The sequence below is a fragment of the Aulonocara sp. 'chitande type north' Nkhata Bay genome, linkage group LG15, assembly GCF_057382095.1.
Source record: "Aulonocara sp. 'chitande type north' Nkhata Bay isolate Kocher_YH1m ecotype deep benthic linkage group LG15, A_spYH_male_GT1.1, whole genome shotgun sequence".
In the NCBI taxonomy this organism is placed as follows: Eukaryota; Metazoa; Chordata; class Actinopteri; order Cichliformes; family Cichlidae; genus Aulonocara; species Aulonocara sp. 'chitande type north' Nkhata Bay.
The window spans coordinates 41,463,468-41,491,224 of record NC_141358.1 but is presented as its reverse complement, the minus strand read 5'-3'; the positions used below and the strand labels follow the sequence as shown (position 1 = coordinate 41,491,224).

The 27,757-nt window shown below is 42.1% G+C and overlaps 1 protein-coding gene across 7 annotated transcripts in view; it reads left to right on the top strand.

The window, feature by feature from the left end:
• The window catches only part of ptprfa (protein tyrosine phosphatase receptor type Fa), a 353,347-nt gene extending 328,008 nt beyond the window's left edge, over window positions 1–25,339 (top strand). For all 7 annotated transcript variants that reach the window (XM_086263516.1, XM_086263515.1, XM_086263514.1 and 4 more), the window contains 8 exons: window positions 21–175; window positions 11,480–11,765; window positions 13,262–13,440; window positions 18,872–18,998; window positions 20,340–20,465; window positions 20,603–20,757; window positions 20,874–21,009; window positions 22,258–25,339. In XM_086263516.1, coding sequence (XP_086119642.1) covers window positions 21–175; window positions 11,480–11,765; window positions 13,262–13,440; window positions 18,872–18,998; window positions 20,340–20,465; window positions 20,603–20,757; window positions 20,874–21,009; window positions 22,258–22,326 — 1,233 coding nt within the window. In that variant the 3' untranslated portion in view covers window positions 22,327–25,339. The remainder of the gene's footprint in view (window positions 1–20; window positions 176–11,479; window positions 11,766–13,261; window positions 13,441–18,871; window positions 18,999–20,339; window positions 20,466–20,602; window positions 20,758–20,873; window positions 21,010–22,257) is intronic.
• Window positions 25,340–27,757: the final 2,418 nt, after the last annotated feature.

Sequence of the window (27,757 nt, the reverse complement as noted above, 5' to 3'; positions counted from 1 at the left end):
TTGAGTAAATGTGTCAACAGAATGGCTCCAGTGAAAAAAGAGAAGTTCGACAGTTCCAGTTTCTGGCTTGGCCGGACCATGGAGTCCCTGAGTATCCGACCCCAACACTGGCCTTTCTACGCAGAATCAAGTCCTGCAATCCTCAAGATGCCGGACCCATGGTGGTTCACTGCAGGTAGACCTTATCTTACATTAACACAAATACTGCAGCATGCTCAAAAACTATTGTTTCAGATCATGTGACATTGCTGGAAACCATCTTCGTGTATGCAACTCTCAAACCAGTAACCAGCCCCCTTTAAGGGACATGCACGCTCTTGCATCTTGCAAGGTTTTCACAGCTACTCTGTGTGATATTGATTTAATATACTTATTTGCTTTGCCTGTTTTCTGTCTCCATCTGTTGATCTGTATTGTTTAGTAATTCATTCATTTATTTATTCAAGTCTTGTGTGAGAACGTTGTAGCTGAAGTCTGATATTATCCTAAATTTCTAATATTTTTTAACTTCGTCTCAGGCTAACATTGATCTTGTTACAAAACCAGCTGAACCTTTTTCTCAGCTACGGTGCAATCATTTTAGAACGAAGATAAAAGTGAGTTTTAAACACTGTTGGTACGTCCGTGCCTGACATTTGCATTTGTGCAATTTATTTCTCTATGAACACAAATGCAAATACACCAAAGTGCTAGAGGTGAATCAGGCAGACAGAGATGCAGCCTGGAGGAAGCTCTCACAGAAGCCTTTTCACCCCAATTTCCAGTGTAAACATTAATCTGCCTTTAGACATGCTTGGACAATAAGTCGCAACCTAGTTTGTTCAAAGCATACTAACACAGCTAACCCATCAAAGAAAATGTGTTGTGCCGAAAGAAAACAGAAATCCTTCAAAGTGTTTTCGTACGCTGCACACAGCACACTCATGTTTACCAACCCAGCTGATCTGGGGAGCTTTAAACCAGACTTATCAAAGGAACAGCAGGGGCAAGGATCTGAAAAGCCAGTCCAGTTTTCTGTAGGCAGCGTGCTCCCTCCCTGCTGTCTGAAGGACCTTCACACCACTTCTTCTGTGAAGAAGTGGGATCAGTGATTTCAAAGTGTAGCACTGAAATACTTCAGTATCTAAAGCTCATACTGCATTTAGTCTCCAACCTGTAATAAAGAAAAAGCAAAGCAAACGGAGGAAACTGGAGAAAAACAACTACTGTGCATATTTTACTCTACGCCCTAATGTGGCAGTGTGTTATTCATCATGGTCTCATGTGTTCACATACAACATGGTTTATAATTGAAATCCATTGATCTGTTTACAAGAATGAGTTAAGTTGGTCAAATGAACAGAAATGTATTTGATTCTGTAAATCAGAATACTGTACAGCCTTCCTGTTACAAAAGAATCGCCAACAACGCATTATTTCACTTTACAAAAAATGTCGTTTATTTGTCTTTAAATGGAGGGAACAGAGTCCCTTATGCTGGATGGATGTCACTTCCTGTTTCTGCTGTCATATAGTGCAGGAAAAGGGACCCAAATGCAGGACTCAGAAGCAGGCAGGGGTAAAACAGAAAAACACATTTATTAGGTTCATGCACAGAACCAAAAATAGTAAGTCCACTGGGGAAAGACGAAATACACAAACAAGCCACACAGGGAGGGTAGATAAATGCTAAGACATGGATAAAGGGGGACGGCTTGATTATAGATTTACACATGAGATAATCATGGATAATTGAACACAGGACAGGAGAAGTAAAACTATCAGAAAGACAAAATAAATAAATAGCCAAAAGAAGGACTATTAAATAAACAAACATCACACTACAACATAACATACAGTGAGGAAACACTGAGGGTGATAAGAATGGAATAAACCAAAATCACAAACAAACAAAAGAAGCCAGTCCGTGAGTATCAGAGTCCAAACTATGAATACTAAAATACAGAAAGACCCAAACACAAAGCTAAGCCTGCAAAGTAAGGACTCAGACACCAGCAAAATGTTACACCACTCCAGGACAACTTGGTGTAAACAGCAGAACCGAGTTTATTTGGGTACTTCAGAACCGTGGCTTTCACATACAGAGCCCAAAAATACACTCTTCTTCTTTTCCTTTTTCGAACATAGTTTTTTCTTTTTTCGTGACTGCCCCCTACTGGTGGAAAAACATGTAGCAGCCAAAAATCCAAACATATAGTTGAATAACACAAATACCAACAGATTTATGCAATGTTTTGGACATATTTTAGCTTTACACTTTACCAAGTGCTACATTCCTCCCCTGCTAAATAAATGTTGTCCCAACATTGAGGAAACATGACAATAAGAAACAAAAATAAACAACTATACTTCTCTTTTCCTTGTGACAACGTAGAGATGGCGTAAGTTGGAATAGGATTTAGCAGTGCTTTAAGATCACTTTCATGATGCACTATTGGACCTCAGGTGACAGAATCACATGTTACTCTCTTACCAGATAAGCATCGGCTTATAACAATGCTGAGTTGTTTCCAACAGTCCACATACAATTATTACCCTCTAAGACATTACTATCACTTTATCACGTGCTCCGGAGCTTATCAACTTAGATAGTAACCATTTAATCACAATTAACCTCATCAAACATAACGATCCAATGTCTTACGCTACCATCCCAAAAGTATCAAATACTTGTGTCACCATATTGGTAAGGCCTTGTAAGTCCCCATACATTTTTGAAAAGTAACATCATTTAAATTCAAAAAAACTCTTTCACAGTTCAATAATAACTAACTGGCACATAAGCTGCATAGTAAGGCATCTGTAGAGCTGCCCAAGGTACTCCAAACTGGTCATAGAATGGCGGTGCTGCTGCACTGGCATACAATGGGTTAACACTGTGACCAATTGCTCTTTGAACTGGTTGCCCAAACGCATCATAAGTCAATATTTTCCGTGGACATCTCTCCCTCTGAGATCTTCTCGGCTGCGGTTCCGACAGTTCTGGGTTCATTTCACTGGGCTGACCTGGCGAAGCAACAGTGTCTGATGATGCTGAGGTGTCATGTTCAGCGTTACCTTGTCCATTCACCATTTCTACTTGAAACTCTTCAGCATCCACTCTAAGCTCCGTGCTCTTTCGCTGAAGGTCCTGGTCCAGTTCAGTAGCAGGTGCAGACACCATTAAATCCCCTTGAGGCTGACAGTGGTGGTGCCTCACTCTCTGAGACCAATACTGTTCTTCATCATCTGAGCTCTCTATATGGTTCGATGCGTCTTGTAGGTCTCTTTGTTTTTGTGTCTGTGTAGTGTGGCTTCGTTCAGTTCTTGTTATTGTGGGAAGCGGTAATGCATTACAGGGCATTAACATGTTGCGGTGGAGGATACGGCCTCGCCCAGCACCACGCTCCGGCTTAACCTCATAAACAGGGCTGTTTTCCCCCTTTTGAGAGATCACTATGTGAACTTGATCCTCCCAATAGGAGCGTAACTTTCCCGGGCCTCCCCTCTCTGACATGTTCCTGACAAGTACCCTGTCCCCAGGTGAGAGTACAGCACTTTGTCTCTTCAGGTCATAATGTGATTTCCCTCTTGCCAGAGTCTTTTTAATGTTTCTGGATGCAATGTCATATGCTTCTTTCATTTGTTGTTGCCATTTGTGAGCATAATCCTCATATGATTTGCATTTGTTCGTCTCACTCAGTCCAAAAATTACATCAATAGGGAGACGTGGATGTCTACCAAAGAGTAAATAAAAGGGCGAGTACCCTGTCGAGTCACTAGTTGTGCAATTATAGGCATGCACAACTTTGTTTACATAGTCACTCCAGTTTCCTTTCTTTTCCTCATCCAGGGTCCGGAGCATTGACAGCAAGGTGCGATTAAACCTTTCCACTGGGTTCCCCTGTGGATGGTAGGGTGTGGTCTTTGAATTGGCTATTCCTGTGTACTTCTGCAGCTGTTTGAATAAATGGTTTTCAAATTCTCTGCCTTGATCGTGATGTAATTTACCAGGAAAACCAAATTTCAAGGAAAAGTCATTAAAAATTTTGTCTGCTGCTGTTTTGCCAGATTTGTTGCGTGTAGGGTAGGCTTGAGCAAACTTGGTGAAGTTGTCCTGTAACACTAAAATATACTCATACCCTCCCCTGCTCTTTTCGAGATGAACATAGTCTATTGAAACCATTTCAAAGGGTGCAGTAGCCGGCATGTGACACATGGGGGCCCTACACTGAACTGTAGGTTTTTTCTGAATATTACATTTGCACACCTGTGTGATGAAAAACTCAATATCTTTGTACATATTCGGCCAATAAAACCTACTCCTTGCCAAATTCATCACACGGTCCACCCCCAAGTGACCCATTTCGCAGTGAAGGTGTTTGTACACCAGTTCTTTGTGCGATTCCGGAATCACAATCTGAGTGTAAGTCACAGTCTTTCGTATCAGCAACCCGTCATCTGAGATAAACAGCTTTTTCCACTCGTGTAGTAGCTGTTTTCCTGTAGGGGTTTTGAGCGCTGATGTCTTGTCAAGACTCGCACCAGTACTCTTTAAGTTAAGAACATAAGCTATGGCAGGGTCCTGCTTTTGAGCTTGCAATAGCTCCTGCGTTGTGATCCTCACATCTGGCAGATTTTCTGTAAGTATTTTGTTTACTTCTGGATTGCATGTTATGGCTGATATCCAATCCAGTTGTTTGTCTTCCTGTGTTTCAATGGCATTCAGTACTGCGCTTAACACTTCAGGCGAACACAGCTCAGTACATTCTGACATGTATGAATCCATACTAGAAGGTGTTCTGGACAAAAAGTCTGCATCAACGTTACTTTTTCCGGGTCGGTATTTCAGTGTTATGTTAAAATCAGCCAGCTCGGAAACCCATCTGTGCCCTGTTGCATTCAGTTTAGCTGTGCCTAAAACATAGGTTAAAGGGTTGTTATCACTGTACACTGTCACTGAGGGAGCATAGAACAAATAGTCTCTAAAGCGCTCAGTCACAGCCCATTTTAGTGCCAAAAACTCAAGTTTCCCTGAGTGTCACCTGTAGTTCCTCTCAGCTTGTGTTAATGTTCTTGACCCATATCCAATGACTCTTAATTTACTGTCCTGCCTCTGATACAAAACTGCACCAAGGCCTTCTTCTGAAGCATCGATGTGCAGAATGAAGGGTTCCTCAAACTTAGGATAAGCCATCACAGGTGGATTAGTCAAAACATCCACCAAATAGTCTAGTGCTTTTTGGTGGCTGTCACTCCATATGATTTTTTGGGTGGGTGCAGCATGCCCCGCCTTGGCTGACCGCGCTGGTGTTTGGGTGTGGTCAACTGAGAGTAAATCATATAGGCACTTTGCATGTCTTGAAAAATCTTGTACATAGCTTCGGTAGTATCCTAAAAATCCTAAAAGCTTTCTCAGCTCTTTAATGTTTGTTGGTGGGTTGTCCTTCAAAGCTCGTACTGCTTGTACCTCTTTGTCATCCATTTTGTAGCCGTCTGCTGAAATGATTTTGCCCACATAGCGGACCTCATTTTTAAACAAGTCACATTTATCAGGTCTTAGTTTTACTCCCCAAGCCCGCTGACGTTTGAGAACTGATCTCAAATCTTCAATATGCTGTTCAAATGTTTGACTGTACACCAAAACATCATCTAAATATGGAGTGCATATTTTGTCCCTCAAGCCTTCCAAACTTTCCTCCATGCTCCGCTGGAAAGCTGCAGGTGCATTGGTGAGTCCAAATGGGATTCTATTCCATTCATACAGCCCCCAGGGTGTTGTGAAGGCGGTATATTTTTTTGAGTCTTCGCTGATTTCACCTTGATAGTACGCTTTGCCTTGGTCAAGCACACTAAACCACCTATTGCCGCCAAGTCCATCAAGGATTTCCTGTATTCGTGGAATAGGGTGTCTGTCTGGAATGGTCTTTTTATTGAGGCCCCTATAATCAACACACAGTCTCAGGCCTCCATCCCGCCTCCTCACACACACTATTGGAGAGGCATATGGTGAGGTTGATTTGTGAATAAAGTCTTTTTTTAACAAGTCCTGAATGTGACTTTTTACTTCATCATAGAGAGCACGTGGGACCGCATTATAGGATTTGGCTACAGGAATCTGATCAGTGAGTTTGATATCCATTTTTAAATTTTTTATGTAACCAACTTCCTCTTTGTGTTTAGCAAATGCGCCTGACTCCTCCCTTAACATTTCCAAGACAACTGCCTGTTGTTCTGTATTAAGGTGGCCCAAATTGACAGGTGGTTCCCAAGGCTCTTCTGCTGAGCTAGGTGGGTTCTGATTGTCTTTTTCTACAATCGAGCCCATCTGAGCTTCTTTGAGATTTACAGGATAACTATGTGTTACCCTCTCTATGTTACCTAGAAGGGTTTTAGGTGGCAGCACAATGTCATGTTTGGTAGCATTAGTAACATAGATATTGACTTTGCGGGTACTGCCTGATATAGACAGCAACTGGCAGTTAGATTTCAGACCCTCATCTAAAGACAAGTTTTCATCTGGCTCAAAAAGCATTTCACTTTTTACCTTTAGGTCTGTTTTGATGGAACAACTAACGCCGTACATTTGTCCACTCGGTACGACAATAGCTTTGCGTCCTGATCTGATAGGATAAGTAACTATCTCGCTACTGGTGGTGTGGATAAGGTTCAACAGTGCTTCTGCTTTGCTTGATCCTACTCTTAGAGAGTTTCTGAGTAAAGACAAGCTTTCACTGGACTGAGTAGTGTCTTTTTTTATCAGTTCCTCAATAGCATTAAACCCTATTATTGGTTTTTGCATCACATCCTGACTTACTAGGATTGGAACCCGAACCTCATTCTGAGCTACAGCTTTTCCTCTCGAATCACAAAGGCTAAGGCTAACTTCTACCCAACCCTGGAAAGGGACTTCAGATCCATTTACAGCTCTCAAGTCTAAAAGTTCATCCTTACTTAGTAAATCGCTGATGGGGTGAACTTCTAAGTGAGGTAAATTGTCTGATTTCCAGCATGCACTCATTATTGAAACTTGGGCTCCCGTGTCCCACAGTGCCTGTGTTTTGCAGTTATTCATTCTACACCATACTAGACACTTTCTGCCCACGAGCTGTGCTACTTTTCTTTTTTTGGTACTTAAATTTAACACGTTTGGGGGTTGGTTCCTAATTTTAGGATTTCCTGAGTCAGTTGGTGATGCTAGGGATAAGCTTTGGGCCTTGGGAATGTTATCACATTGGGACATTGGTGGTAAAGCTGTGGCTTGTCCCGCAGTCACAGCCCCGCCCAGTTTTCCTGCTTCTGAGCTCCCCTTACTTTACATCCCTTTGCCCAGTGAGAGTCACTGCCACATTTGAAACAATGGTCACAGTCCCTGTTTTCTTGTTGACATGCAGAGCATCGCCTTTTTGGTCTCTGAGCTGCCTTTCTGTACGCCCTGACTTGTCTACCACCATCACCACTTCTATCTCGTTGGACAGTTTGCACTAGTGAAGCTACCTGTCCTGTGAGTTCCCTAATTGCTGAGTTACTTTCCTCAATTTTTGCAAATAAGGAGTTATCTTTGAGGGTTTTAGCCGGTTTTGTGTCAGGCTGGCTTGTGCGGGGATCAGTAAGCGCTACATTCTGCTCAACTACATTTAGTCCTGTTCTAAATGACCTGTGGGCTTTTGCCTTTAACGCTCTCTCGCTTTCATTGTACTGGGCTGTTTGCATTTTCATTAATAAGAGTTCATCGCTACAGTTTTCATCCTGCAAATATGCTCTCATTTCTGCTCTGACATTGTCATTTAGAAGACCCGTTCTAATGGACTGAAAACATTGACTTTGAACAAGTTCTTTGTTATACTTTAGGCTAGACTGGGTGCGCTCAGATGCGAAAAGGATTTTTTGACGCAAATCCAGCACTCTAATCAGGAACTCAAGTGGTGTTTCATTTGCCCCCTGTGTAGCTTTGGTTAATTGCTGGTACAGTACTGTTGCATCCGTTTCTGCATAATGGGCTTTTAGAACTTGTCTCAGGCTGGTCAATGTGAGATCTTCTTTCCCTTCCAAATAGCTCCTTAGTTTTAACCCAGGACTGATGGCACGTATGACAGCCTCCACAATCTCAGCTTCAGAGTAGCCCGTTTTTAAGCCGCTTTCCATCTGGTGCTCTAAGCTACTGAAACTCAGCGTGTCTTTAGCTGTAGACTCACCCACATGTCCACTTATCCTGAAGTCTTTTCTGAATCCACCTGATGAAACATTACAGCAGCTGTTGCCAATACAGTCTCTCCCCTTGCGCTGTGTTTCGCCGTCCAGCGACGTCCTCATGGCCACCTGCTGCTCCGCTGATGTCCCTTGAGCCGCCTGATGCTCTAGCGATGTCATCGGCCCTGTCCGCTGCTCCGGAGGTGCCCGCGCCGCTGCCAGTTGCTCCTCGTGCACAGCCTCCACCGTCATCTCCGCTCTGTCTGAAGATGAAGACCGGACCACCGCTCCTGCGCCGACAGCCGCTGACCGCGCCTCCACCAGCAAAACCAGCACATCATTTAGCTCCAGAAGCACCGGCATGCCTTCATCCTCTCGCTGTAAAAGCTCTTCTCGTTCACAAAACTGGCTAATAAGCTTAACGAGAGCTCTGCGAGATTTGCTTTGTATTTCTTTGCTGCCCTTTTCTGTAATATTACATAGTTCACATACTCTGAGCAGTTCTTCCAAAGAAAGTCCACATAACTTCTGCTCCAATTCCAACAAAAAATCTTCACGGTTCACAGACATGCTTGAAAGATAACTAAGACGAGTAAAACTCTCTCAGTGTATCCGACCGGAGAAAACACAGTTTCCGTGGCATTAGCTAGACTGTCGCAATCCGTTAGCATTAGCTCCTTTGCTCTGTCACGCTCCTTTACTGTGTTCCTCTGTGTGAAGTAGTCCCAAAAACTATCTCGGTGGGACCTCCAAAATGTTACACCACTCCAGGACAACTTGGTGTAAACAGCAGAACCGAGTTTATTTGGGTACTTCAGAACCGTGGCTTTCACATACAGAGCCCAAAAATACACTCTTCTTCTTTTCCTTTTTCGAACATAGTTTTTTCTTTTTTCGTGACTGCCCCCTACTGGTGGAAAAACATGTAGCAGCCAAAAATCCAAACATATAGTTGAATAACACAAATACCAACAGATTTATGCAATGTTTTGGACATATTTTAGCTTTACACTTTACCAAGTGCTACAAAAACACACAGACTCTAACATCTATACTTCTCCACCAGATTTATATGGCACCAAAGCAGAACAACGGCTGCCTAAAGGTGCTTCATGTGACAATAATGCAGAGAAAAGCCTGACAAGCAGATGATTCCCTGTGAGCAAGCACTTGGCAACAGTGGGAAGGAGAAACTCCCGTTTCACAGGAAGAAGCCTGCGGCAGGACCGGCGTCAGGGAGGGGCGGGGCCATCTGCTGCATTGGGAGGAAAAAATAATAATATCGTTTATACGCTTTTCTTTGTCCTGGAAATGTTTCCGCTTTTATGCGGCTCTTGGCCAGCAGAACTCTTTCTTCTTCATTAGTCTGCTCTCAGCGAAGGTTCGTTTTAATGTCACGACATGCTGAACGCATGAACGAACTGTTCCCTCGTGATTTCATTCTCCTCTGCCGTCCTTTCAAAGTCAGCTTAAAATTCAAAACGGACACTGCTGAAGGTCGTGTAGAAACAGGAAGTGACATATAGCTGTCGTCAGGGACTCCCATGTGCCGCGGCAGCTTTTGGATGTTTGTTTCCTCCGTTTTTTATCAACCTGCATAAAACACCAGTTACAACATAAAAGGTACAATCTTAAAATGTATGGTTTCATTTTGCACTCTCACCTTATATTAACTGTTCAGGAACTTTCATTATTTTGTATTTAACAGTCAATAAAATTAAAAAATACAGAAACTGCTTTTTTATCATTTTAATAATCAGATACAATAATGTTCTACAAACAAGTTAATAACTACTACACTTTATTATGTTTGTTAATTTTGTTAACTAACAATTTATAATTAAATAACAGTGATTAAAAAAAATACCCATTTATTAACATTAAGGATGGAAACTGTTCTAAGGCGAGCAGGAAATAGATTTTTCTTCTTTTTTCTGCATCTCAAATGACTGGTCTGCTTATACTGTACAAATTTAGACACAAAAAGCAAATATATTTCTTCCTTATGGAACAGATATTACATTTCCATAAAGTCAGAGAACCGTATCTGGCTTTTCCATTTCCAATTCTGCAGCACAAATCCAGAATTCATATATTCCCATAAGGGGATGTTAGATATAAACTGCAGGTATTTTTATTTATAACACAATAAGTACATGAGCACGTATGCAGAGGTCCTGAGCTGCACTTTAAAACCCACAGTCATCCTGTAACCCTGACATCCTGCAGTGCTCACGGTGCAATCTGTGGGCCTCGTCGTCCACAGCACAACATTGTAGATGGAACCAAATAATGGCAAATAATACAATGATATACTCTGAAAGCTCTTGTCCTGTTTATATGTTCAAAACAATACATTTTTGGATATGGACTGTTCTTCAAATGGCTCACAGCAGTTTGGTCCATTCACTAAAATCAAGGTTGTAGAGTAATCGCTTTACTTCTGCCACACAATAGAATAAAACAAGTTTCCATATCGGACTGCAGTTTGTTAGCTCCATTAACTCACAGTTTTTAAATTTATATCATCATTTATTTACCTTTTTACTGTTAAAATTAAAAATCTCTTTTACAAGAGTGTCCTGGCCAAGCTCAGCAGTGGTATCATAAACGAATTATGAACACGGCAAAAGACAAGAAACAGGTAAAAAGTGCATGATCGTAAAGCTCAAAACTGAGGAAACGTAGCTGATCTGTGTCAGAATAACTAGTTTAGGCAACTTTAACGATCTGCCTCCAGATCAGTTAAAATGGCCTTTTTTATAATTTAATGTGAGCTTTAAGTGCAGGTGCCACGAATAAGTCTTTGAACCAAAGACAATAACCATCTATAATTTCCTTCATGTGTAGGTCAATAAGAAAGACCAAGAACGGCCTTGTAAAAGAAGATTTTACTGATGCTTGTGTCTCCAGAAGGACAAAGCAGCCTATCCAAGCCGAGCAATATTCAATGAGGTGTAGAGACTCTAAGGTGCATCGTGAATCTCTGTGCACCATGACAGACAAATCCAGAACGTGTAAGCGTTGTGAGCAAGCAGGCATATAAACGAAATCACCCTGATCAACCAATGACATAAAAGTGGAATCAATGAGCCCCTCCTTGCCTCCATAATGTTAAAGGCCAGCCTCGTCTCTCAGTGAATCTTTATGGAGGGACGAGGACCCATTTGTAACTGGTTTGGACTGGTATTCATGAGGATTTCGATGCTGTTCCCGGCCCGTGGAAATGTTACAGTGGTCAGGGGAAAGATGTAAAGCGCTCAGGGATCTCTGGTCTGACGCCTGTGTTTCCTCTCTGTGCTCCCATCAGTGCCGGTGTGGGCCGGACGGGCTGCTTTATTGTGATTGACGCCATGTTGGAGAGGATGAAACACGAGAAGTCGGTGGACATATACGGTCATGTGACGTGCATGCGAGCTCAAAGGAACTACATGGTGCAGACAGAGGATCAGTACATATTCGTCCACGAGGCCCTGCTGGAAGCTGCAGTCTGTGGCAACACAGAAGTCCCTGCCCGCAACCTGTACGCCCACATCCAGAAGCTCACCCAGGTGGCCGCTGGAGAGGCGGTGACAGCTATGGAACTGGAGTTTAAGGTGAGCAGATCTGGACTTTACGATTGTACGGCTTTGGGCACTCAGTATATTTAAGGAAGCACTTTAAACGCATACAGTAACTGCCTCGACTGTGCTTGGATTCAATGACAGACACTTTAAGTCATGGAAAAAGATGAGAGAGCAGCTGCACCTTTAGTTTCTTACAGGCTTTTCAGGATCATCACTGAGGAGAAGGTGATAGGAGTCCAACCCAAACGCCTTCTGTTGGGATTTTTCACTCTGTTGTGCAAACTCACTGCATTTCTGTCCGCTAGTAAACTAGAGGTCATTCCATAACAATGTACAGTACACACACTGTGTGTTACCATGTTTCAGTGCAAATTAAGAATAAAAGAAATGAGCTTTAAATGACTGCAGTGCTAGTAGTAGTCTCAGAGTCAGATTCACTACATGTAAACACTTTAATGCATCTAGAGAAAAATATTAAACAGGTTTTGGGGATGGGTGGATGGATCATTGACACAACCATGCCATGAGGGTAAAAGCATTTTTTGTTTATTTAAATTGGAGTCCCTTGGAATACGGGGATCTGTAAGACTCATATCCATCCAGCCTACTTTAGGTAGATTTTAAATCATAAAGTCAGAATCAGTTACTACAACATTGCAGTCAGTAAAAGTATAGCTATCATGGCCTGGTTTGTACAGTCTCTCCAAATTCATGTAAATGTAATACTCAAGTGCAAGCAAAGGCAGAAGGAAGATTTTCCTTCTTCTCAGAGGAGACGTTGTTAAAGCTTAACTTCTGAGCTCCTGATGAGGCTGGAGTAGAGGGAGCTGCAGAGGGAGAGCAAGAGCCAGGAAAACCGGGAGATAAGGTCATCCCAGGTTAGATAGTTTTATACGGGATGATCTGCAGCAATCCACTGTCTTCAACTGCTTTAGCAAAAGTGTAGTGGCTTAAGCAGCTTCTGTCCTGCAGCAGGGGGAATGCCCAGCATTCAGTATTATGCTGCTTTTTAATGCAAGCAGGGTGGCTGTAAATCTAAACAGAGCATGATTAGGTTTTGATCCTCAGTTCACTGCACTTGCACTTGCAGTGCAGAGGTCTCAAGTTGGTGCCTGTCAGTAAAGAAACACCTCCTCCCCACCGAAACTGAAAAGAAAAATTTGAGAATGAAATCATTCACGCAGCTAGGTTTGCATCCAAACATCTTATTTCTCTGGTTTGATCTGCATTGTCACAGGCCTGTCGGCTCACACTAAATGTTTCAGGATTTGTTTTGACTTTTCAGCATCTTCAGGATGAGCTTCAACACACAACAGTATCCGACATTCATTTGAAGTCAGAGAAAAAAAGGATCGTCTCAAAGTGCATCATTCTCGTGCATCAGTACGAACGTTAGCTCCTCGTGCCCTTTAACAACCTTGCTCACGCGCCACACTGGATTAGCACTATAAAGACCAGAGGCAGATGATAGACAGTGGATGCTGCCGTGTAGCTGCAATCACCTGTCCTTTCTTCTGTCTCTGCAGAAACTGGCCAACTCTAAAGCACATACCTCAAGATTCATCAGTGCCAACCTGCCGTGCAACAAATTCAAGAACCGCCTGGTGAACATCATGCCTTTCGAGTCTACTCGCGTCTGCCTGCAGCCGATCAGAGGGGTGGAGGGCTCTGACTACATCAATGCCAGCTTCATCGACGGGTACAGGTGAGCCCACAGAAATCACTTCACAGAAATGAGTAGTGCGGCGCATTTCTGCTCAGCTGCTGCACCTCTAATGAGCCGGGGGTTGGACCTTCTCTGTGGCAGCTGACAGCATTAAATTACAGGCTGACATGGAGTCCGGTGTTTCACCGCCTCACATCCCTTTGTTGTGTCAGTTGTCAAAACAAATTGGTTTTCTTGACAGGCCTGTTCATTCTCCCACTTTTTCCACCTCATGTGAATGGATAGGCTGTTTGAGATCAGTGACATGTCAGAGAAATGAACTGATTACACCAACAGGTCCACGACGCGACTGCCGTCTGTGTCCATGTTCTGTCTTTGGACATGAAGAAATCTTGAGGGTTTTCTACCTTTATAGAAGGGAAATGAACTGAGGAGACACTCAGCTTAATGCCTGTGTGATCATAGCTCAGTATGAAGGCCAGAAATCTGATCAGTCCTTTTCTTATTTCTATCAACATTTATGTGCAAAAACATAATGAAAACAGTTTAGGTTAAGTTTATTTTATTGTCTTCTTGGATCAAGGAAACACTGACATTGCAATAAAACATAGTAAAGTAGAGACATGCATGAATTTGAGATTCAAAGTAACGCTGATTTGAAGAACATGCAGTCTATATGCTTCATATTACTTATTCCTGTAGTCTGCATTTGGAGCTCTACGATGTAGCACGATGCCCAAAAGATCATGTGACAACACGAGTCATGATCGTCTCCACAGCTTTAGCCAGAACTCGTATGATCGCATGATGATATGGTTCAGGATATACAAAGTTGGTCACTTGAGCTTTGGGCTAAAATTCAACTCACAAACTTTCATGTTGTTGCTCAGATTTTATTCTGAAAGTTATGACGGCGAGTGATGATTCTCAGTCTGCTAACATTGTCTTCTGTTTACAGTAAGCTTACAGCTGCGAGATGCATCACTGAGCACTATCACAGTCCGTCACCTCCCCTTACTTCAGGTGTAGAAAGCATGTTTAGACAGTGCTGTTTATTTATAAGCACAGTCCATCCATCCATCTTCATCCGCTTATCCGAGGTCGGGTCGCGGGGGTAGCAGCCTAAGCAAAGAGGTCCAGACCTCCCTCTCCCCAGCCACCTCCTCCAGCTTGTCCGGGGGAATACCAAGGCGTTCCCAGGCCAGCCGAGAGATATAATCTCTCCAGCGTGTCCTGGGTCTGCCCCGGGGCCTCCTCCCGGTGGGACATGCCTGGAACACCTCGCCCAGGAGGCGCCCAGGGGGCATCCTTGCCAGATGCCCGAACCACCTCAGCTGGCTCCTTTCGATGTGGAGCAGCAGCTGCTCTACTTATAAGCACAGATGAATATTAAATTCTTTGAAATGGCCAGCAGGTCGTCGGCTGCAAAAAACAACTTGTGTTTGTATAGATTTCAGCTGGAAAATGACTCCAAAGTTATTGATGAGTGCCCTCAATGCACGGCCTTGGTAAACAGTTACCAAACTGAATACAACATGATGTTTATTTTCTAACATCTCTTCCCCAATCTTTGTCCAGAAACACGATAAACAGAGTGACTCTGACATTAGCCTAGCAGCATAAAGTGTCCCTCAGACTCTTAGTCACATTCAGCCCAACACGTCACAATGTGATTTCATAAACAGTACACATGTCTCTCACAACATTAGCACCGATATTGTCACACATCACGTTAATCACGGGCTCTTTTATGAAAAGACTTATTGAAAGTTTTCTAGCGCACTTTCACAGAAAGCAGTGGCTAATGAGTCAGGACTTCCCATTTTACATGCAGGGTGGGTGTATGTTGTTTTTGGCTCCCAGCACCTAATGAAGTCCCCTGAGTACCCCCCACCAAAGGGAGGCAACGGAAAGAGGCAGGGGTGTCGTGTAATTCCTCTCTAATTCCTGTGTCGGTAATTAAGAGCGGAGTGAGATTCGGGAGCTCCATCCCTCACTGAGCTCAGCCTTTAAAGAGCGAAGCATGGATTAGGATAGATTAAGGTGAGGGGAATGCACATGATTATGATGATTAGTGGACATGCCCGGTGACGTCTTTGTGTATCACCATTCGTTATTCTCCTACTTACTGCGCTGCGAGATACAAAGGCAGCGAGTGCTTACACCACAATGTTATTAACTCTGCATGAGTCAAAAGTTACAACAGTGAAATCTGCTTCCTGCTTAATTAACTTTTGATAGAACTCTGTTGTGGTTCTCACTATTAACTGTGAAATGCTTTAATTTGTCTAATATTAATGGAAAATCTATTCTATTAACTTTTCTGGGTTATTGATTTGGCTTTCGTTTCTGTCAGCGAGTATGCCTGAAACTCTTGCTTCATGTAGAATTTTAACTGGTTCATATTTTTTCATAATTTCAAAAAGATAAACCTTGACATATGCTATACTGATTACATACAAACTGAGGTATTTCAAAGGCTTTTAATGATTATAGCTTGTAGCTCAAGAAATTCAAAAGTCTAGTATCTCAAATTATTGAAATATTTCGGCTGCTTTTCAAATAATATGAACCACATATCTGTCAGTCTAGTTCAGCAGACACAATCACAGGGAAGTGTGCTGACTTGAAAGTTGTCCAGGTGATGATCATCAACACCCTCTGCAAGGAAAGGAAGCCACAGAAGGTCATTGCTCAAAAGGCTGTTTGCAGCGAGTATATTCATGAAAAAATCATTAAACCCAAGCGACAGATGACCACCGATTTTTGTGGATTGTCAAGAATTTGGGAGCGCTTCATAAGTAGTAGAGTGAGGAACATTAAAAGCTGTCACACACAAGTGTCTTGAAGAAAAGTGCTACACCATCACAGTCCTGAATCAGAGGCTGCATTACTGAAACTGCATTACTGCTTTTCTTTGGTGATTTGGGATGCCACGTCATCTGCTGGTGCTTTTTGCTTCACTGTGTTTTATCACGTCCAGAGTGAACACAGCTTGTACCAGGGTATTTAGAGCACTTCATGTTTCCATCTTCTGACAAGTTTTATGGAAATGGAAATTTCTTTTGTCCAGCAGGAGCCGACACCTGCCCACAGCGCCAAAATCACTACCAAATGCTTCGCTGACCAAATTATTACTGTGCTTGATTAGCCCGTCATTTGTTTGTGGTGTGAGGAAGATGAGAAATACTCAACCTTAGAAAAGAAACAAAAACAGAGAAGCTGAAGGCAGATAGCCAAACAACCTGGTAATAATAATACCTCAGCAGTGCTGCAAGCTGATGGCCCCATCACACAGCACAGGGATGCGATAATTCATGGTTAATGGTGTATTAAATAAGGACTATATTCTGCTGCACCCTTTCTGCTCTTGGCTCTGTATGATGGCACGATCTGATGTGGTCGTGTTGGTGTTGTTCCCAGATCAACATAGTAAATGTTGTTCCAGGACCAATCAGAATGTTGTGACGTCATACTTTTGCGACTTCGGGAAAAAATGCCGTAAAACAAAAAACTGTACTTAAGCTGCAAGAAACCGCCTCTGTCCGCCGATCAACGGACCCTGACCCTTTAATAAATGCTAAGCAGAACTGATATTGTCCTTGCAACACTGGAACTTCATAAATGCACGAATGGCTTGGCGCGCCAAAGAATAACGTCAGAACAATGTGATTGGTCACTTGCAATGTTGATCCTGGATCAACACCAACACGACGATATCAGATCATCCCTGTAACACGACATATTATACATATGTTTAGATCAATATAGTCACAAAAGCTGCACCACATGTTGTTAAAGCCTTAGTCAGCCATTTAGATACAAGCTGCCTTAAAGGGGGGCTAAGCCAAGATAACAATAACAATGTAAATAAGGATTATTTTGAACTGCAAATCATGCAAAGCCACTCTACTCCAAGAATAGAAATGTGGAGCTTTCAGGCTTCCAACTTGCAAATGATTGCACACTGTTTTTATTTACATTTTAAGCAGCATCCAAAGTTTTGTATTCAATCCCAGGAGGCTTAAGTGACATCAGCTTAACATGAACATCCAGAGAGTTCTTAGAGACGGGCTGATACACGTTGGCTTTTGATTTTCTGCTGGCAGTAGAAAAAAAGGTAGAATAACTCCAGCCTTGTCTCTAAAACAAAGCTCTGAATATTAGCATATATGCTAATATTCAGAGCTTTGTTTTAGAGGGTTAGGGTTAGGGCTACTACAGTTTAGTAACATTTGGTTCAAACTGTTCTCGGTGCTCATCAACAATCTGGCTTTAACCAGCTGCTGCTGGTTAAATGCTTCAGTCAGTCAGCAGCGCTCAGCAGGTAAAGTGACAGCATCAAAATAAGCAGCGTTCGTTCCTATTTGTTTTGGTTGTTGTATTATGGAGTATTGAAATATTAGCTCCACTGCTTGTGAGAGGAGGACAAACATGTAGCCAAAAACAACAAAGCCTCCAACCACCAGTGTCACACAAGAGCACTGATATATACAGATAACAGAAACACACCCAGGCATGCAAGTCTGTGGGAATTACCTAGGCCCACTGTTATATGCGTCAACACTGCCCCCTGGTGGTGTCCAGCTGCAGAGGATCGCCTGGAGCCGGCGGAGCAGCTGGGGTGGCATCTGTCATTTTAACAGAGCTGTTAAAAAGGCTATGTGTTCAAGCAAAACTATTTAAAAATCAGCGCACACATTAGCAAGCAGCTGACTCATCAAATTTTCTTTAAAGGGGTATGTGAAATTAAATATTTAACACCTGAGAGGTTCGTTCAACACTTGTGGGATGTCATTGTCCGGATGTGGTGAAGCCGCAGCTAAATTAACTCTTTTATTTTTGCAGTGTCACGAATTGTGAAAAACCATGACTGTAATTCATAATGAGCATTTTAGGCAGATGTACTTGATCCATTGCACATTTTAATGGAGCAAGTTCTTGTTTTCTAAGGTATTATTTATCAGCTTACGTGTCTCAGAACCAGCCAGGCAAAGTCGGTCATCACCCGAAATACCCGGACCCCCAAGTTCCTAAAACCAAATCACAGATCTCTTTGGGAGCACTGAGTCGATCATTAACTGACATGAAAAAGCAGGTAAAATTAGTTCGGGGCAGCTGGTGATTATCTGGCTAAGCAAATCATACACGGTTTACTTTACTGAATCACAATCAGGTAAGAAGATGAGAATAAAGATATTTCTTTGCTTTCATTGGACTGTACATGTACGAACTCACTCGCAGCCTTGACAGATCAAACTAAACCTTTTCGATTTCTGTCCATTTCATGATAATATGAGTGGGCAACAGTGAGATTATTTAACTGCTGTCACTTTGCTTTACAGAAAGAAACCCAAAGTGATTTTCTGAAGCAGAGCTGAAGTGGAAGAAAACTGAAGCCAAATAGCAGCAGAGCTGCTGCAGCCCAGAGGAGTAAACACAGGCTCTGTGTCTCTGTTTCCATTTGCAGGCAGCAGAAAGCCTACATGGCCACCCAGGGCCCGTTAGCCGAGACCACAGAGGACTTCTGGAGAATGCTGTGGGAGCACAACTCCACCATCGTAGTGATGCTCACTAAACTCCGAGAGATGGGACGGGTAATACAAAACAGCTTCACCTTCTTTTATGTCACGTTGCACTGAAAACAATGCAAGATCTGAATCGTTTCTATACATCAAGCAGAAATCTGGAATGAAAGTGATGATAAAGGCTCCACAGGGAAAAGGAGGGCAGAGCATACACACATGTATATTTTTAACATGAGTAAAAATGCTTTCTTTTTTTTTAAGGAGCATGAAATGTTTCTACATTTTGCCAAATCTGGTTTTAATAAAACTCGTATACACTGAATTTACTGTTAATACAAAGTAGAATGACACTTCAAAGAGTATAATGATCTGTACGTAACACATAAGGCTCTGCTTGAAACATCTGGCTGTGGGATTTTGTACGATAAATATTTTTCAACTACTGGTAAAGACAAAGTTTGTCAAGGATTTAAAGTCTTTGACAAAAAGTTCAATATACTCCTAAATACCATCCAGTAATGGGTTTCTAAAGATGGTTGGATCAGTGCGTATAAAAGTGGAATATACAATTTGAATATGCAGAAAATATAGTGCTTTACTTAAATGAAGAAAGACGTGTTTTTATTCAGTAAAATTTAAGTTAATTAAATTTTTTTATTTTTGTCATTGTAACTTCTTGTTTTGTCTGTTTTTGCTTTTTAGTTAGGTATGAATCTATTATTTGATCATCACACCTCTCAGGTCCATTAAATATGCAGTCTTATAATAAACAGTAAAACAAAAGGCTGTTATGTGCAGTGATTTTATATGTCAACATGGATTTGCTCTGGCTGCTCATGGAGGTGGGTTGCAAAGCGGCTGGCAGCTTAAATAGTTCTGGGCTGAGCTGATATGGACGAGCTGTGAGATCAGCTGAGCTGACGGGCATGTAGCTGAGCTCGACGTTACAGCCTGCCTCATGTCATGCAGGATTTCTCCAGCTCTGTGTATGTTACAACATCGATGCATAGAGTTCATTGTCATATACTTTTAAATGTTACAAGAAACAGCCGTGTTGATGATTCATAAGGACATGCAGATACTCACATTTTGCTATAATTCAGCAATGACCTGCTTTCAACTGAATGCTCCTGTTCCACCACGTCAGCCTTTGTCCAGTCTCTGTGTTATCAAAGTCCTCGAAGAAGCTGGTGCTGAAGTGTCGCACTGCTTTTATTTCCTTTATCAGCAGACACTGGAGTTGTTTGCTGTGCTGTGAGTAAAAAGCGTGGTGGTCAAAAGCAGCCTGACAGCAACAGAAACCACTGCCCATTTCACACTAATCTGAGGCCTAATCGTTGCATTTTGGTCTCAGTGTTAAAACTCCAAGTCAGTTATGCATTTCGCGATCATCTTCTCTCCATCTTTCAGGAAAAGTGCCATCAGTACTGGCCTGCTGAGCGCTCTGCACGTTACCAGTACTTTGTTGTGGACCCGATGGCCGAGTACAACATGCCTCAGTACATCCTCCGAGAGTTCAAAGTCACTGATGCCCGGGTAGGTTCTCTTTTAGCAGCAGCAGGAATGTGACTGCAGATCACTCGTACACTCTTTCCAGCTGGTGGGGGAGGCAGGGATCGTTCTGTGTGAGCCATTTATCCTTTTTTCTTTCCATTTTCCTGCATATTAACCAGGATGGTCAATCGAGGACCATCAGGCAGTTTCAGTTCACGGATTGGCCAGAGCAAGGAGTGCCAAAAACCGGGGAGGGATTCATTGACTTCATTGGCCAAGTGCATAAAACTAAAGAGCAATTCGGACAAGATGGACCCATCACTGTTCACTGCAGGTAACTAAGAGCGTGTGTATGTTTGACCGTGTATAATCGGTTTGGTTGTCAAAATCTGACACGAGAAGCTTTAAGTGATACATTTCAGTGTAATAATGTTAATGTATGTTTACCAGTGCTGGTGTTGGGAGGACTGGTGTGTTTATTACTCTGAGCATCGTTCTGGAAAGGATGAGGTATGAAGGAGTGGTCGACCTCTTCCAGACCGTCAAGACTCTCCGAACTCAGAGACCGGCTATGGTGCAGACAGAGGTATCAGTGTGATGCAGGGGCGTTCATCACAAGGGCACAGTCATAAACAGCACATAAAAGAATATAACACATCTTTTTGATTCTCCCCAAACAATAACATATCTTGGCTGTATCTCTAGCTACAAATTCAAAAAGCAACACAACATTGTGGCTTCATTAGTATCTGTGCAGACACAATCCACGTCTCTATGGCTCCTCCTGCCAGAGCAATAAACAAACATGTTGATCGACATCACGAAGTGCACAGAACTACACAGAACTGTCAGCTGTGCCACAATGCACAGCTGATAATGCACAGCGCAGATGTTTACTGGTTTATCTGTTGAATGGGTCTGTTAGGGAAGGGCGGGACAACCGCCGAGTTTACAGAGTTCTCCCATAGATTTCTGTTCCGCTTTAGTTCCACACCTCCACCTTATAATGTCTCTGATGTAGCCTTCAGATATGAAAAGTGACTTTGCCTTAAACCTGCATTATATCTCATGACCAGCAGGGGGCAGTCCACTGAACGCAAAAGCAACCCAGTAAAACTTTGTCAATGAGTTTAAGGTTTCAGTTTGTGAATACATTATGATGTTTAAATTGCTCCATTTAGAGTGAAACAGAGCTCAACAGTAAGAATCCCATCCACATTCTGATTAGGAGCCATAATATTGGACTCCCTTGAAAAAGAGGTCTTTGATCTCAACGGGACATTCCTGGTTAAATAAAGGTTAAATAAAGTTTACTTTGCATCCATCCAAAGTAAACTTGGATTGTGAAACAATGGCAGGTGCTCCTGTAAAAGGTCTGTGATCTCTGATTTGTGGAGGTCACAGTTACTGTGGAACTGTTTAAAACCACAAACGTCACATCGCTTAGTGAGTATGAAACTTAAGTCACCACGACTGTACCGTGTTGAAAACAAGATTATCGATTGTATAATCTATTTATCAATGAATTGGTTTGATCCAAATCAGATCTTTTTATGATCACGATTCACCTCACCGCTGGTTGGCTTGGTTCATATAAGTGTTGTGTAGCGGGATAATTAACAGGGTATTTGGGGCAATTTTTTAAAACAACAGAAGGTCAGCCGGAAGCTTCAGAACAGGATTTATGTTTGTGACATATTTACATTATAAACTGCTGCTGCACTGCAGCGGCAAACCTGAAGTTCCTAATGAAAATAAATCCACTTTACTGTACAACTTTGTCTCTGCTATAATCCTCCTTACGTGCTGATCAAAACTTACTCTGTGTCTCTAGGATCAGTACCAGCTGTGCTACCGGGCTGCTCTGGAGTACCTGGGAAGCTTTGATCACTATGCAACATAACCCTGCCCAGAAAGAAGCCCTCAGAGGAGATCTGTGTCTCTTCTGAGCCACATCCACTCTGCTCCATTGGCCCCTGCAGGCTGATGAGGAGGCTCTGAAGAGGACTGATGAGGAGATGACCACAGCAGGAATCAGGAGAGATTAATGGAAAGAGGAGAGGCGATGTGATGACCTCCCCCTCCTGGACTGGTGCCATGATTCTGCCACAGACCCCACACAAAAACCTCCCAAAAAACAACCCTGAAAGACTCGTACTGTACTCATGCCTCATTCTGATCCCTGCGACTCCCCAATTTCTGCCTCCTCAAAATAGCAAAAACTATTTTTCTGCTACTTTCATTTATATCCATCATGACTATGTTGTTAGCCATTATTAGAGTTTATTTTGTGATCACTTACATTGGTTACTATATGTCTTAATGGGTCTTTTCTTAATTTGCTTCTCTTATTTTTCTTAATTTTTAATAGAGGACATGTATTTTCAACATGATCCAAGTCATTAATACTGGACGCCGTATATTCACAGCTGCTAATGATTTTTTTATTTTATACCACAGATATGATATTCTAATGTTTATCGTTATTCGGTTGGTCTTATTTAGAGGGAAACTTGGAGAATGATGATCTCTACTAGACAGATCAACTGAGCAAATAAGGTTTGTGACCTGCAGTATGAAATACATCACAGCTATAAATGTGCAAAGACTCATCACATCTGAAGAACTGCAAGCATGTACAGAGTTTTTTGTCATTAAATAATGTTCTCAGAGTCTTCAGAGATCTGGAGGCTTTCAGCAAAAGAATAATGAAGCAGTTGGAAAAGTTGTGGACTCAGGTAGACTAACACAGATGGCCTGTTCATGAGTGTTTTTGTGAAATAAGTGTGACGTCAAATGCAGAGCTCGTGCTCCACACGTAAAAAATGAAATTCTGACACCTGGAGAGAAAAAAAGAATAAAACCCCAACATCAGAAGATCCTCTGTGAGCAACATTAGTAACAGTGAGGACAAAAAACTACCTTTTAACAGGAAGAGACCTCTCACAGAGCCAGGCTCAGAAAGGAGCAGCCATACACAACTGTCCATTGGAGGAATGAGGGGAAATAGAAGCGAAAAAAGGGATCGTGAAAATGAACAACAGACAATATTCTGGGATGAATTTTAATCAGATTGGTTTTGTTGCTTCTCCTTGAAGGATTAACTTCACTCTTTATTTCTGTTATTGTCAGCAAATGCCATAAAAACCCAACAGCACAAGTTACACACTGCAGTGTAGGGAAACACAGTCAGGACCTCTGGTAGACTTTCTTTGCTTAGCTGTGATCAGCTCAAATGTGCTGCTGCTGCGACGCCAGTACTCGCTGCTCTTTGTGGATTTACACAACTGAATTCAAAACGATATCAGGTGATGTTACATGAACCCAGATACTACAAAGCTGGCATAAAGGTGAAATTCAGTGAGTGAATCACCTTAAATTTCATTTGATTTCTGCTATCTCTGATATAAACCAGCACAGACTGTGGCCACTGCAGCTTCTCTGCACAGTCAACATCATGCATTACTGTGAACATCACCACAATGCTGCAAACTAACCTGTTTCACCTTGCACTAAACTGCCTGGTATTTTTATGCAATGTTCAAATAACACAAAGTTAGTAGACTTCAATTTGCTTTAAAGGATGTTTTAAATTTAGGGAGAAAAAATGTCACATAAGCATTGATCTGATATCTGGAAATTTTAAAATGGCTTAAAAAATGACATGTAAGCAGTGGTGATGGCGCCATGTTGCTCAAAAGACAACAGGAAGAGTGTTTCTGCACAGCAACAGAAATCAGCATAGTTAAAAATTACTATTAACAAGAGACTTGTGTTTGAGACTTATTGGAGTTTGTTTTGACATTTAAGTTGAAGTTTAGGCTAAAATAGACTTTTATAATAATCAGTACACGTTACCAAGTTCAGCTTTCTAGCCTGCTACTTTTTCACATGACCACAAGAAACTAGAACACACTCTCTGGCCTGATGTGGCTCTGTGGGATTGTTGAAGAGGCAAACTTAAAATGCCAAGAGCCTTACAGAGGCTCAACTGAGGGGCAAGCAGCGTGATACGTCTGGGGCTACAAATGTGCCACATGTTTTATGACTGGCAGATCCTGTGTGGACCAGACATGGATAAAAGTCATGAGATGGGCTTAACATTAAAACGAGTGTTGTGTGGGCCAGATATGACCCAAATGTCCAACAACAGCTGGCATCTTGTCCAAATAAGGTGGACCTGTGGCTGAATTTAGGGAGGCAGACTCAGCCTGAGTCGGGTACATCACCCAAGCCTAAATGCAGCTCATAGAAAATTTCCTGTGGGCCAAACATTTATTGGTGTCTGGATATGAGATAAATAAGGATTTTTTTTATTGTAAATCATTTAATGCTCCTGTATTGGACTACAAACTTTTCAAAAACTGCAACAACAACAACAGGGAAATGCTTCTAGAAATAAGCTAAATAGGCCCTCCGTTAACATTAGGGGTTACTAATGTGAAAAAGCTCTGCTGTGACATGCAGCCTGGTTTCTGACGCTCATACTCATTTCACAAAGATTCTCCACATTGTGTTTGTACAAAAACAGCCCAGTTGTTGTAAAGCACACTGAATATGGACTCAACATCCTACAGTACAAGACAGTCATATCTCACATATTCACTCATCTTTGCATCTGCATACATGATTTTACATTGACAGGATGCATTTAAACGGGATCGCCACCACAGATAACTCACCTCTTTTATCACTGTGTAGCAGGCTCAGAGAACAACATCATTGTTCATTGATGCATCTCTGCGTTTTTCATTGAAAGATACAGTGAGGTGGCTTTTGAATGATGCAGCCCACTTAAAGGATTCATTTCTCATAGTTGTGCTGTAGGGGTCCTAACTGTTGTATAAACGATCTGTTTTCTATTAAAAGCAGAGAAAAAATGTCTTCAAAATCTTGATGTTAATAAAGTTGAAATGTTGGGTTTTTCATATAAAAGCAGTGACTTCTTTCAATTTTTATAAAAATGTGACGTGAGGTGACACCCGGTGGACCAAGGGGAAACAAATATGCTGTGCTTTGCTGTCCTCGTGTGACTGTTTGGTGTTGTTTATTTTAAAAAATATAGAAGTAAACCTTCATTAAAGTAAATTTAGGGGATTTTCTTTATGAAAATGACATTTCTGCAAATTTCCTGTAGTCTAAATTTTACCCAATAAGAACTTTATTTTGCACAGCATCAAAAGCATCAAAAGTAAAAGTACTGGAGGTGTATAAAAGGAAATCCTACAGTCACTTAGTAATAATGACTGAAAAGAAGCGTTTCTCCAGTGGAACTTTTTATCTTCTCTGCATTGTTACATTAGAATGTCTGGAGTAAAAAGACAGCAAAACAGTACAAATTTATCATAAATGCAGTGCTTTCTGGGCACCCGTGTACTGAGATATCGCACCCTGACTTCCTTCTTTTAACAAGGCTGTTTGGTTTGGCAGTCTTCCTACACAGTAGCCCATTCCACAGCTGCAGACTTCCTCCTTCATGCTGAAGAAAAGCAATCTCTGGATGACTGCTCTGAATAACACTGGATGGCTGCAATGGCTGTTACTTCCGATTTCACCCTTCCAATAGCGTCATCCATCCTGGTCCCTTTGTAGATCCAGCTTACTTAGCAGGGCCATTAGAGTATCACCCAATGGGAGTCTGGAATAGCAGAGAGTGATGCACCAAGTTGATCAGGACCTCATCAGGACCTCCTGATGAGGTGGTGAATTTAGCACCACATGGAATTTATCAACCACAGCCCATTTTACTCAAGATGATCATTTCTTTCAGAGTTCCAGAACCTCTCTGGGTATTCTTGATAGAGTTGGATGGGTGACGAAACTTTTCTCCCACTGAAAACGCTACATCCAAATGAACAGAATCAAACTTTGGGGATTTACTTAGCTGGATGATTGAGCATGCATCAAGATACAGTTTACATGCAGTATATAGGACTTCAGGTCAGCAAAGGCCAGGACGTAGGCCACGTGTGATGTCCAAAAGGCTCTGATTTCTTAAAATAGATGGTCCTATGTGCTGGAGTTTGCTTTCCTCGGTGTGCTGGAAGACAGCATTTTGTCAGAACTGTCAAGACTCGCACAAAAACTGAGTAACTGATAATAAAGCACTGATAATTCAGAAGGAACAGCCATATACAGAAACCCAAGAAGGATTATAGGGTCTTAAGATCAGTAGGCTGGAGCCACTAAGTTATTGCTTCTATTTTTCTTGGCTGGTGGCAGACACAATGTAGCAAATGTGCTTGGATACAGTTTTACAAACTTGGAACTTGTCAGTGGACACCTTCAAATCATATTCCTGAAAATCTGAATCAGAAAACTTTATTAATCCATCCATCCATTCGCTTCTGCTTATCCTTTTCAGGGTCACGGGGGCGCTGGAGCCTATCCCAGCTGTCATAGGGCGAGAGGCAGGGTACACCCTGGACAGGTCGCCAGTCTGTCGCAGGGCCAACACACAGGGACAAACAACCATTCGCACTCACATTCACACCTAGTGGCAATTTGGATTATCCAATTAACCTATCCCCACAAGCTGCATGTCTTTGGACGGTGGGAGGAAGCCGGAGTACCCGGAGGGAACCCACGCAAACACGGGGAGAACATGCAAACTCCACACAGAAAGATCCCGGCCTGATGGTGGAATTGAACTCAGGACCTTCTTGCTGTGCGGCAACAGTGCTAACCACCGTGCCACCGTGCTGCCAACTTTATTAATACCTATGGAAATTATGTGGTTACAGTTGCTTCAAGGCAATAACAGTAAGAGACTGAACAAATTTCAAAGTTAACAAAATATAAGAAATAGCTCTAATATATACAAATAACTCAATTATAAATATACAGAATATCACAGAAGTGAAATATTTACGATTGATATTTTACATTAACCTGTAAAGCTTTGCTATTTGTTATTTTACTGTGGAGGATGTGCAAAAGGGTGCAGCTATTACACTGTGTACTGTGCATTAGATAGAGGAGTTGGAGATGGATATGGCCACAGGCAGGAATGATTTCCTATGTCGTTCAGTGGTGCATTTGTGTAATCTCAGTCTCTCACTAAACGTGTGTACTCCGAGGTATTTATAGTCCTCGACGATGTCCACATCGACCCCCTGGATTGAAACAGAGGTCACAGGTTTCCTGGTCCTGAAGTCTACAGTCAATTCTTTGATCTTTATCACATTGAGCTGTAAGTGATTCTCCTCACACCGCGAGTCAACCACAGCCTGGTACACTGTCTCATCAAGCTCACTGATGCATCCAACCACTGAGTCTAAGGCATCATGGGTTCTTGTACTTATTTAGAATGGTCTGTAATCAATATACATCCT